Genomic DNA, 13,871 nt, shown 5'->3' with positions numbered 1-13,871 from the left:
CGTAAGTCTTAAAAGATGATCTGCAACAACATTTTCAGCGCCTTTTTTGTCCTTGATTGTCAAGTTAAATTCTTGAAGTAGCAAAATCCATTGTATCAACCTTGGTTTAGCATCCTGTTTTGACATTAAATATCTCACAGCAGCATGATCAGAATAAACAATAGTAGATGAACCAATTAAATATGAACAAAATTTATCCAATGCATATATTACAACAAGTAGTTCTTTCTTAGTTGTAGTGTAATTCATTTGAGCACTATTCAAAGTTCTACTTGTATAATAGATGACAAAGGGCTTACCTTCCTTTCTTTGACCCAGAACAGTGCCAACGGCATAATCACTAGCATCATACATTAACTCAAAAGGTAAAGACCAATCAGGGGGTTGCATTATTGGTGTTGATGTCAAAAGAGTAGTTATTTTTTCAAAAGCTTGTTGACAATCTTTAGTCCATTCAAAAGGTGTTTATTTTATTATGAGGTTAAAAAGTGGTCTAGATATGGCACTAAAGTCTTTTATAAACCTCTTATAAAATCATGCGTGTCCTAAAAAGGAACGAACTTCTCTAATTATCTTTGGTGAGGGTAATTTTGAAATAACTTCAACTTTGGCTTTGTCAACTTCAGTTCCTTTTGAAGACACAACATGGCCTAAGACAATTCCAAAAGTGGTCATGAAATGACATTTTTCCCAATTTAAAACTAGTCTTTTTTCTTTGCACCTTTCCAAAACTTTTTCTAGATTATCAAGACATGTATCGAAAGAATTACCAAATACAGTTAAATCATCCATAAAAACCTCTAGATAATTTTTAACCATGTCACTAAAAATGCTTAGCATGTACCTTTGAAATGTTACAGGAGCATTACAAAATCCAAAAGGCATTCTCCTAAATGCAAGTGTTCTAAATGGGCATGTGAATGTGGTCTTTTCCTAGTCTTCTAAGGCTATAGGGATTTGATAATAGCCAGAGTATCCATCAAGAAAGCAGTAGTAGGGATGTCCAGCTACTCTTTCGAGAATTTGGTCTAGAAATGGAAGGGAAATTTTATCTTTTCTAGTGGCATCATTTAATTTTCTGTGATCAAAGCACATGCGCCAACTAAATGGAATTGGTGTTGGGATTGGTTTACATTTTTCATTTTTTATAACAGTTATTCCAGATTTCTTTGGAACTACTTGTGTTGGACTTACCAATTTACTATCAGAGATAGGATAGATAATTCATACATTTAGTAGTTTAAGGAACTCATTCTTTACCACTTCTTTCATATGAGGGTTTAGTCTTCTTTGTGGTTGACGGGTTGTTTTGGCATTTTCCTCTAAGTGTATTCGATGTGTGCAAATTAAAGGATTAATATCTTTTATGTCTTTTAAGGTCCAACCAAATGCATTTTTATGTCTTTTTAGTATAGATAACAACTTGCCTTCTTGATCATGCATGAACTGGGAAGCAATTACCACCGGATATGTCTGCTGCTCTCCAAGATAGGCATACTTCAATTCTTCTGGTAAGGGCTTTAATTCAAGCTCTGGTGCTTCCTCTTCGTTTGGTTCTTCAGGTTGTATTGTATCTTCAAAGTTCGATTAGTCATTGTCACTTGTAAATACTTGCATAGAATCAAGTGTAGAACATATGTTAGCAGTATCACAATTTAAGTCTTTACTTGATTCAAAAGAACCAGCAAAATAAATTTCCACAGAGTTTGTAAAATTCTCATCCTGAATATGTTCCTTAAAGATTGGCTCAATGAGATCAATCACCTCGTTCTCATTATCATCATCTTCTTGGTAGTGGGGTTGTTTACACATGTTGAACACATTGAGTTCCAATGTCATGTTGCCGAAAGATAAATTCATTAATTCATTCCTGCAATTAATTAAAGCATTAGAAGTAGCTAAAAATGGTCGACCCAATATAACAAGAATTTATTTGCATTCATTAGCAATTGGTTCCGTTTCCAAAATAATAAAATCCACAAGATATATGAATTTATCGACTCGGACTAATACACCTTCAATTATTCCATTTGGAACTTTAATCGATCTATTAGCAAGTAAAAGAGTGGTAGAAGTTGGTTTTAACTCACCGAGGTTGAGTTGTTGGTACACTAAGTAAGGAAGCAAATTAACACTAGCACCAAAATCAAGTAAAGTATGTCCAATTTTATGATCCCCAATAATGCAAGAAATAGTTGGACAACCAGGATCCTTGTATTTCAAAGCACTATTGGTTGAGAGAATGAAACTTACCTGTTTTATGTTTCCTTTTCACTGTGCATAGATCTTTCAAAAATTTAGCATAACAAGACACATGTTTAATAACATCCAGTAGAGGAATGTTGACATTTACTTGTTTAAAAACTTCATAAATTTATGAACTGTGGTTTGATTTCTTTGGTTTGATTAATGCTTGAGGAAATGGGGGTACATGAGGAGAGTTAGTTATTTCTTCATAGGTTAAAGGATCAACAGACTCTTCCCTATTTTTTGAAATTGAATCTTTACTATTTTCATGAGGGTCCACAATGTGTTTTTCGACCACTTTACCACCACGAAGAGTTATAACCGATTTGACTTGACTTATATTTTGGTTTCCTTAATTTCCCATTTGAGGATGTTGTTGACTCTTTGGGTTTGGTTCAGGTTCAACAGGAAACTTTCCTTTTTCATGCATGGTCAGAACATATGTAAGTTTGGAGATAGTTTCTGTCAAATTGGTTAAGGTTTGCATCGTTTGGTTATTGATCGACTCTTGTTTTTCAATAAACAAATGCAATGTGTCTTCTAGAGTTTTTCTTGGTGGTGGGACATATGGTTGGTAACTCTGGGGGTTTTGGAAATTTTGACGTGGAGGAACTGGTTGTGAAGGTTGTGCATGATTGTTATTTCTCCAACTAAAATTTGGGTGGTTTCTCCAACCAGAGTTGTAAGTTTAAGAGTATGGATTTGGATTTGCCCTATTGAAATTGTCAACGACATTTACTTGTTCGTACAAACTTTCTCTCAAAGCTAGCAAGGTTGGACAATCCTGCGTAGAATGGTCAGTAGAATCGCAAACATAACATGAAATATTTTGAACAGACTTTACATGATCATTCTTTTTCAACTTTAATGCTTTGACTTTTCTAGCTAAGGATGCAAATTTGGCTTGAAAATCATGGTCTTCCCTAAGGTTATGCATGCCTCCACCAGATGGAGATGGCTGGGGTTTACTTGATGACTCATAAGAACCAACTGTATCCTAGTGTTGTGCATTCTCTGCCATATAATCAAGATAGTCTAATGCATCTTCAAGACTTTTATCCCTAAACTCACCATTATACATCATTTCAACGACTTGTCTACCTTGGGATGTTAATCCCTCGTAGAAATAAGACATTAATCTCCATATTTCAAAACCGTGGTGTGGGAAAATGTTAAGTAGTTCTTTAAACCTATCCTAACATTGGTAAAGGGTTTCTCCTGGTTTTTGAGTAATGTGGTGATTTGTCTTTTGAAAGAATTTGTTCTGTGGGGTGGGAAGAATTTTTTCAAAAATTGTGCTTGCATTTCATCCCAAGCTCTGATAGATCCTGACCTAAGATTTTGTAGCCAAGTTTTAGCTTTATCCTTTAGTGAGAAAGGAAAAAACTTAAGCCTGATTATATTCATGCTACAATTTTGATCAGTACATGTTTTACAGACTTCCTCAAATTCCCTTAAATGCAAATATGGATTTTCATACTCAAAACCATGAAAAGTATAAAGAAGTTGAATGATACCAAGTTTGAAATTAAAACGTGATGCATCAGGAGGGAAAACTATGCATGATGGTGACCCTGTTCTAGTAGGATGCATGAAGTCTCTAAGAGTCCTAGGCTGTTCATGAAGATTTTGCAAGGCTTGGTCATTTTCGTGCTCCAAAAAAGTTTCAGCTCCTGTGTCAGCTATATCTAAGGGTGGTGAAGGTGATCTTCTAATTAATCTACCATTATTTGTATGAGATCAATGACGTATGCAATGCTAATGATGTGTGATAAACCAATTATGAATAAAACGCTAAATGAAAATTATATAAATAAAAATAAACTGGAAATTAAATAAGCAAAAAAAATGAAATAAAAATAAACAAACTGAAAATAAATAAATAAATAAATTAGGCGGTGAAACCAGGCATAAACAAAGAAATTAAAAGAAACAGTTTAGGCGGTATTTTAAAACCAGTCATATAATAAAACATAAAATTAAATAAATTAATATACAAGAATAAATAAACTGGAATTAAAATGCTAGGCGGTAAAACCGACCATATAAACAAAAATATATAAATTAACAAAATTTAAATAACACTCAGGTGGTAGAACCGACCATTTAAAATAAATGCGGAAAGTAAATTGCAGAAATTTAAAAAAATAAATTCGATTTGGGGACTGATTTGCAAAGATATCTGGGCTAAAATGAAGTTTTTCACAAATTTTATGCATAATGTTAAAGTTTGAAAAGAGGAGGGGTGCTAACTGAAGTTTTACAAAAAATAATAAAATAGAATCACAGAAAGATAGTAACGACAAAAAAATTAAAATAAAATAAAAATAAAGTAAAGACACCAAATTTAGAAAACTTCTCGGCAACAGCGCTAAAAATTTGACACGACTTAAAAGTGTATTACTCTCAAGTATAAGAGTGTCTAGTTATAATATAACCCGATGAGTCTGGGGTCGAACCACATGGAATTTTAAAATCTAGTTGTCATTTTGTTTAATAAAGAAAATTAATTGTGGGGAAAATAAATTATTTGAAAACAATTTAAAAATATGCTAAGGTTACGGGATCCACTCTCAGTATTCAAACTATAATTTTAATACTCTCTCATTTATATATTGCATCACTTTTACCAGTTAATTATTATATCATTTAATTCTATGAGTTTGGATAAACATGAAATAAAGTACCAATATGCCACACTATATTAATGTGTCGACATTATGTCAAAATACCATACAAATCCAAGAAATTGTATAAATTAACATGACATAAAAATAACTAGAAAAGAATAAATTAAACTTAAAAACTCATTTGAGAACACAATAAATTTAATAGTTTGAAACATTAAGCTTCACCCTTCACCTCAGCTTAATAAAATTAGTCACTCATATTGAAAGAAAACACACCACTATTTTTATTTGATAAACTTTTTGAAATATGTTACAAAGAAAATTGATACAGACGGAAACAAAAAAAGAAAAGAAACAAAAAAAGAAATAAATTCTTTAGTTACACCCTTGGTTATCACTCTCTCTCATAACTCGGCTCTCTAGCTTCTGGCCTCCTCATTCGCTTGCATCCCCTTGCCTTTTATAGGCAAGGGAATCATCTTCTTTTCTTTTCTTTTATTAATATTAATATTTTATTTTATTTTTATATTATATATACATATTGAATTGTGTGATGGTCAGGAGGCGTGATGGCCTCCTGACCATCACCAACATGCTTGCCAATCTTTTTTTATTTTTTATTTATTTTTAATAACATCTCTTCGATTGATGAATTCTAAATTGCTCCAACTATCCTTCTTTGTTCCTGCTTTCAACTCCAATTCTATCTTTATTCCTGAAAATATTTACAAGATATAAATTAACATATTGCGAATTAATTTAACATAAAATATATTTGGGGAGTATTAAAATAATTTAGAAATAATGAGCGCATTAATCAACATAATAAGTGAAAAACTAATAATTTTATCCTTATTAAATGTACACTTTTTAGTGTCAATCACCTGGTTATATTCATGCTACAATTTTAATCAGTACACATGTTACAAACTTTCTCAAATTCTCTCAAATGCAGATATGGATTTTCAGACTTAAAACTATGAAAAATAGGTAGAAGTTGGATGATACTAGGTTTGAAATTAAAATGTGATGCATGAGGAGGAAAAGATATACATGATGGTGACTATGTTCTAGTAAGATGCATGAAACCTCTAAGTGTCCTAGGCTGTTCATGAAGATTTTGCAAGGTTTGGTTATCTTCATGCTTTGAAAAGTTATCAGCTTCGATGTCTGCCATGTCTAAGGGTGGTGAAGATGATTTCCTAATTAATCTACTACTATCTGTACAAGACCAGCATCGCATGCAATGCAAATGATGTGTGTTATATTAAGAAGATGATGCACAAGCAAACATGAAAATTGCACAACAAAATAAAAATTAAATAAGCAATTAAATAAATGTGAAAAAAATAAACTGAAAATTAATTAAATGAAAATAGTAGGCGGTTGAACCAACCATATAAACAAAGAAATTAAGGGAAACAATTTAGGGGGTATTTTAAAAACAACCATATAATAAAACATAAAATAAAAATTACACAAATTAATGCATAAGAATAATTAAACTAAAATTAAAATAATAGGCGGTAGAACTAACCATATAAATAATAATAATAAATTAACAAAATTTAAATAACAATTCAGGCGGCTGAACCGACCATTAAAAATAAATGCAAAAAGTAAATTGCAAAAATTTAAAGAAAGAAAAAATTACGGGTTTTGTTTTTTAATTTTAAAAATTACCAGCTAATTAAATTTCAATTATTGGGCCTTAATGGTTATTTTAAAAGTCCAAGTCCATGTACGTTATGTCCACCAAGTCCAAAAGTCAAACGAATAAGGCAAAGTCCAAGATCCAAGTTCCAATTCGGTTTTTAAGGACTGATTTCCAGCAATTTATGGGCTAAAATGAAATTCTTCACAGGTTTTATGGCAATTCTATGATTACAAGAGAGAAAAGCGAGCTAACTGAAAATTAACAAAATGAATTATTAGAACCAAACAAAGGAATGAGCGAACGGGAGGAAAATAATTAACACAAGAGAAGAGAAGAAGAGAAAAATAAAATAAAATAAAATTGACACCAAACTTAAGAAACTTCTCGGTAATGGAGCCAAAAATTTGACACGACTTAAAAGTGTTATTACTTCTAAATATAAGAGTGTCTAGTTATAATATAACCCGATAAGTCTTGGGTCAAACTACAAGGAATTTAAAATTTAGTAGTCAAATTATTAAACTAAGAAAATTTAATGCGAGAAAAGAAATTAATAGGAATCAATCTAAAAATATGCTAAGATTATGAGATCTACTCTTAAATTTCAAATTATGATTATAACAACTCTTTCATATTTGTATTTTGCATTTATTTCACAAATTAATTATTATGCCCTTTAATTCTTAACTAACTTAAGTGTGATAAATATGAGACCAAGAACCTAATATGCTACAACTATATTGAAATTTTGACATTATGTCACAATACCATATAAATCTGAACTGATTTAAATCTATAAATTAACATGACATAAAAGATATTGGTAAAGAAGACAAATACAACAAATAAAATAAGCTTTAAGACTCACTTGAGAGAGTAATTAACTATATAATTTGAATTTTTGAGCTTCACCTTTCACCTTAACTTAGAAAATTAAGCCACTCATATTGGAAAATAAAATACTCATTTTATTTAACAAACTTCTGAAATATATTATAAGAAAATTAATCACACAACAAAACAAGAAAATAGAAAAAGAAAGAAGTCCTCAGCTTCCCTTTCTTGTTCTCTCTTCGGCTCCCCTCATTGCTGCATCTCCTTGCCTTTTATAGGCAAAGAAAACATCCTCCTTTTTTTAATTTTATTATTATTTATTTTATTTCATTTTATTTTTATAATATATATGTACGTTGAGAAGTGTGATGGTCAGGTGGCCAAATTGCCACCTAACCATCACGAGCATCTTTCACCTTTCCTCTTTTTTTTTTGAAATATTTTTTTTTATTAATTACATCTCTTCAATAATGCATTCGAAATGACTCCAGTAATTCTTCTTTGTTCTAGCTTCTAGTTCCAACTCCTCTTTATTCTTGAAATATATCTACAATACAAAATTAAAATAAAATTAACATATTACAAATTAATTTAAAATAAAAAATATTTGGAGAGTGTTAAGATAATTTAAGAATAATGAGTATATTAATCAACACAATAAGTGAAAAACTAATAACTTTATCCTTATTAAATGTACACTTTTTAGTGTCAATCACCTTCATATATAACAGGGTCTTAGGCAGTCGCCTAAGTTGCTTAAGGGTTGAGCCACTCCTGTTTTACTTTTTATAAATATGCATTCTGTAGTACTCAACAACTATTATTTCTATCTTCTTGAAATTGGATAAATTGTTTTGAAAACCTATAATTAATTCTTAGAGTTCGTTAGACTGTTTAGATAAGACATCAACTTTCTCATCGAATTGATGAGCTAATTACTCTTACCTTTTCTTCTAATTCCTTAACAATCATGATGCTCAGGACCACTGCTCTCATACTAGATGATGGATTGCTACTAACAAACTAGCAATTTAGAAGCAAGGAAGTGGAAGAAAATAATAGAGAGAAGAAGAGCAGAAGAGGCCAAAGAGGGAACTAGAGTTTCATATTATGTTTACTTACTGGAGTGGGAACGAGGAATGTTGATTTATATCTTATCCCGTGGGTCCCACTCTTTTTGGGAGTGGAGAGTAAGATTCTCACTCCCATTTTCGATCTTACCCATGCGTCCCACTCATTTTGAGAGTGAAGAGTGAAATTCTCACTCCCATTTTCCACTCCCACCTCTTTCTTTTGTACACTTATTTTATTAAATTTAATATAATTATATTTAATAAAATAAAATAAATAATATCATTTTTATTTAAATAACATCATTATATTATTTTATAAATTATATTTATTAAAAATAATAATATTAAACTTATTTAAACATAATATTATTATATTTATTTAACATTAATAATTAATAATAAATATTTTATTTTAAGAAAATATTAATTTTGTACTATATTATTAATAATAATATTTTATTTTTGTTGCACTTATCAATAATAATTTACACAATTAAAATTAAAATTAATAAAAATTATGTTTTACAATTTAAAATTTTCAATAAAAATATTAATTTTTAACAAAATGTATACATTTTGAGTCATTCTACATGAACACCACAAATTTATGATTATTTTTATCCAATGTGTATAATAAACTTTCCCAGAACTAATTGTCATGTAATCTAAGTTTACCAAATATATTATAAAATTATTTGGAAAGTTGATTATTTTTAAAATCTAATCCGTAGGTGATTCTTTGGATATCTAATCATCAATTCCATGGATATCTAAAACGATCCCTTATTAGGTTGATAATATGCCATTTGTGAAGTTCTCATATATGGTTACAACTTCCGAACTACGAATTTCAGAAGAACTAGTTTCAAAGTTCAACAATTGCACAAATCAGACGGCCACAAATCAGCGAAAGCCTACACACGTGCGCACATGGTATCGCGAATTAAAAAATTCAGCGAATTGGGGCCCCACTAAACGGCGCTTTCCTCTGCGTATAAATTCGCACACGCCACCAAAACTGAAATTCAGAATAAAGAATAAAAAAAAAAAGGAAAATTATACATCGAACAAACACATGAAAGGACGTTGCCTTTATCTCGCTCTCTTTCTCTCTACCCTCCTTCTGGCCACCGGCGCCCGTACAGACGCCGCACTGGTCGGCGGATGGAAGCCTATAGAGGACCCGAATGATCCGCACGTGATAGAGATCGGGCAGTTCGCGGTGGTGGAGTATAACAAACAGTCGAAGATGGAGTTGAAGTTCCAGAGCGTGGAGAAAGGCGAGACGCAGGTGGTTTCCGGCACGAATTACCGGCTTGTCGTGGCTGCGCAGGACGGAACGGCGACGAACAAGTATCAAGCTGTCGTTTGGGAGAATGCGAAGCAGATCAAGAAGCTCACTTCGTTTCACAGGCTGTAAAAAATAAAGATACATAATATTATACAATAAATGGGTGCAATTCCTTTAACATGCATTTGCATGTACGCTGATTTCTTTCTTATTTTTTATCTTGCTGATTTTTTTTTCAAATTGACAATTAAAATAAGTTATAGTAGATGAATGGATGAGAGCGGGTGAAGGACGATTATATTGAAAACTGCAGCCATTGGATTAGAATTAAATTGCTTAAAATGTAATTGATATGAGACATTATTATTTTGTGAAAAAAAATACTCTATATTTAACAAGCTTTGGAAAGGCACAAGGCTTTAATCTTTAATGCATATTATATACCATACAGAATTTGATAAATTCCACTAAATTTACAAAGTCTTGAGCTCATTAAATATAATTTTTATAGTAGAATTTTACAAGTAAAACTTTTATTAATTTTTTTTAATTATTTAGTTGACAGTAAGAATTTTTATTAAAATTATAAAATTATTTTAATAAAAAACATTTTAAAACTTATATTATAAAAAAATAAAATAAAATTATCAAATAAATATAAAATATTTCTGACATTTTAATATTTAAAAAATTTTAATTTTTACTTGTAAATGACCAAAATTTATACTTTTTTAGGACAAAGCTACTATACCACTCAGACACCGTACCCCTCTTTTGTCTTTTTTTATTGAATCCCTTACATTCTTTCTTATTTACAATTTAGTTCTAAGTATAGCGATAATTTTATTTTTCCCATTCTTCCTCACCTTTCCTCCATAATCAGTCCAATTTTCTCCATTTAACATTATTTTTGGATCGTGAGATTTGAGAAATGAGATTTATTTATAATAAACTGAAAAAGCTATATTTTGAATAGAGCTCATTTGACCCAAACAAAGTTTGAGAGTTTAGTACTAAAATATAAGATAAAAGCTTGTTTAGTCCTTATATTATGAGCTTATTGCTCATTTAATCCCTATATTTTTAAGAATATCTCAAAACGTCCTTACTATTAAATATTGACACTTATACCATTATTGTTTATTCTTTTTAGCATGCTTTTACAATATTATTATGCCATTATTGTTTATTCTTTTTAGCATGCTTTTACAATATTACACTTTTACAGTAATGTTTCTTTTTTGGATATTAATAAAAAATTGGATTATCAAATTAAGCCCAAAAATAAAATAAAAAACAAAAAAGATATATATTAATTTTTGTGAAAGCTCATGTGTGTCCAAAAAAATTAATTTTGTAAAAAATTGAATTATCAATTTTTTAGAAAAATTAATATTTTAACTCCTCAGCAGAGTATTTCATAAAAATTAATTTTTATATATATATAAATTATTTTTATTTTATTTTTTGGTGTTAAACTAGTAATTTAATTTTTCTTTTTAATAATGTCTAAAAAAAGAATATTATTGTAATAGGGTAATATTGTAAAAATAAGTCAAAATGAACAAAAGGTAATGGCAAGGATGTCAATAATTTAATGGTAGGAATGCTTTGAGTTATTTTTAAAAATATAAGGATTAAACGGACACTAACCTCAAAATATAGGGACTAAACGAGCTTTCACCCCTAAAATATATTATACAACTCTTTTTACTTTCTTTCTCTTATCAAATTCAAGGATTGCATAGTTATTTTTCACTTTCTTTTTAATTATCAAACTGGGCAAAATTACATTACCAATCTTACTTTGTCTTTTTTTTTTTCATTTAATTGCACTATAGTCTATGTTTTGTTAAAAAAAAAAAACTAAATAGTATTTCTAAATTTTGACACTCAAGTCCTATTCATTTCAAATTTTAATACTTATACTGTTGAGTTGACCATTAACAAAATTTTACCCTTACAAAAAATAAATTATACATTTTGGATATTTAAATAATAAAAATACACATAGTAGCTCCTTTTAATTAAAATTAGGCTATTTGACTTAAAAATACTTTTTGCACCTATTTTTTAATTAAAAATTTCAATTATTAAAATGCCTATGAAATAATTTACTATTAAGGACAAGATATATACTTACTTAATTATACTTTCTTTGATCTTATCCTAATTTCAATTCAAAATTTATTTTAAGCTAAACGTAATTTCATTGTAAACAAATAATATTCATTCAAAGAGAAAAAAGAAAAATAGTGTAAAAATTAATGGAACAAAGGAATCAAATTGAATTACCATCCGCATTTGTTGTTAGAGACCTTTAATTTAAGCAAGTTTTAGCATTAATTTCATGAGGCATGAATTGGGCTTTCATGGAATCCTTCAGTAGAGGAATATTTAAAAATTGCATAAACACTAGAAGTGTATATATATGAAGAATTGCATAATGATCACGAATTAACCGCAAAACCAAAGGCAAATAGCATAAAAAAAAAACACAAAATCAAGATCTGAGCATCCTTACTTAATATTTAGTACCAATCCCCATTTGAGAGTTGTAAGTTTGCAATTGATAACAAAATTGTGGAGAATTCTTTTTCCATTACAAGTAAAAAAAATGAATGATAAAGAGATAAATCAATGTTTATTGCTATCAAATTAAGAGTTGAATTTTTAGAGGCTTAAAGTACTTTTCTGTTCATTTTTATTGTCCACACTTTGTAAGCTTATCTAGTCCATAAAAGATCAATTTTGATTAAAAAACAGAGGTGAATAATTTATTATTAAAAAAAATTAAATTGGGGTTATTTTCATTATTATGAGAAGTACATTGTCTAATTTTAATTTAGGCTACGGGTTTTTTGACCAATTGAGTGTAGAAAGTAATTTAGTGGGTTCAAATGACCTCATACTATAATTAAATCATAAAAAATATTATAAAAATAACCATTCATTAAATTACTATTAAGGACAAAAAATAATCATCTATAATTTATAACCATTTATTCTCTACCTATGTTATCTTTTATTTAACATAAAAATAGTCATTGTATAAATTCAAAAAAAAAGAAAATCCCAAGAAAAGGTTTATTTCAAGAACTTTAGAGAACATGAATGGTAAGTTTATACAAAATAAAATTTTAAGAGCTATAAATCTTTATTCAATGGCATTTATGAAAAATTAATAATTCTTTTAAATCACACTACTGCATAGATCAAAGAATCAATAGTAGAATTTTTGTCGATCAAAAAATCTATTTCTAAAATATGATGGTTTTAATTAAAACTATTTTATTAAGTTAGAGTTTATGAAAAGAAGGAAACAAAAATAGAGGATAGAGTTCATGTGTGCTAAATTGCTAATTAGGAATAAAGAAAGAACATAAATGAAATTCAGTTATCGTACACAAGAAGATAATAATATCAAAATAAAAAATATTTAATTAAACATATGTTAGGAATTACGCAACTTGTTCATTAATAATATTATTGGAAACATTTAATTTAGGCATATGCATGTTTGTTATGGCCATATATTATTATTGTTAACAAATTAACATGTTTTTATCATGTATTCTTTTTTAATTGACATATTCAAATAATTATTGTATATTAAATAGATATTATGTTAAAATTTTATTATTAAATCATGTTAGTTTTTCGTGCAATTTAAAATTTTTACATGAGATTACATTATTGTCCACACACTATACTCATGCATTCAAACTAGGTCAACAGATTTGATTGTAAAAAAAATTGAAACAGTCTAGACATCTAGGTCAACATTTAAAAACTTTTGCCATTTCTAACTTTTCAACAAACATCAGGTATGACAATATTAATAACCATGCAAACCCATCTTCGCCGATATGCAACTCTTTAGTTACATTTAATAGTTAAATCATTAAATGACAAAATAGGGACACCAAACACCAGTTGGAAAGTAACAGAATCCACTTTTTTAATAAAAGTAAAATGGTTTATTTAATTTTTAAATTCTTTACTCAAAGAACAACCAAACAATAATAATAAAAAATTTAAAAAGAGCGAATTAAAACTAAATAAACATTTATAACTATTAAACAAATCACACCAAGTAAAAACTTAAGGTCCTTGATATTTTGTTCTAAGAGCACAAT

The 13,871-nt window shown here is 29.0% G+C and overlaps 1 protein-coding gene across 1 annotated transcript; it reads left to right on the top strand.

The window, feature by feature from the left end:
• Positions 1–9,455: 9,455 nt before the first annotated feature.
• LOC102620074 (cysteine proteinase inhibitor 5) lies at positions 9,456–9,926 on the top strand. The gene has a single exon (XM_006475427.3). The coding sequence runs from the start codon at positions 9,517–9,519 to the stop codon at positions 9,859–9,861; it is 345 nt and encodes a 114-aa protein (XP_006475490.1). The 5' UTR covers positions 9,456–9,516; the 3' UTR covers positions 9,862–9,926.
• Positions 9,927–13,871: the final 3,945 nt, after the last annotated feature.

This window comes from Citrus sinensis, chromosome 1, assembly GCF_022201045.2.
Source record: "Citrus sinensis cultivar Valencia sweet orange chromosome 1, DVS_A1.0, whole genome shotgun sequence".
Classification (NCBI taxonomy): Eukaryota; Viridiplantae; Streptophyta; class Magnoliopsida; order Sapindales; family Rutaceae; genus Citrus; species Citrus sinensis.
This window is presented reverse-complemented; position numbering and strand designations above follow the sequence as displayed.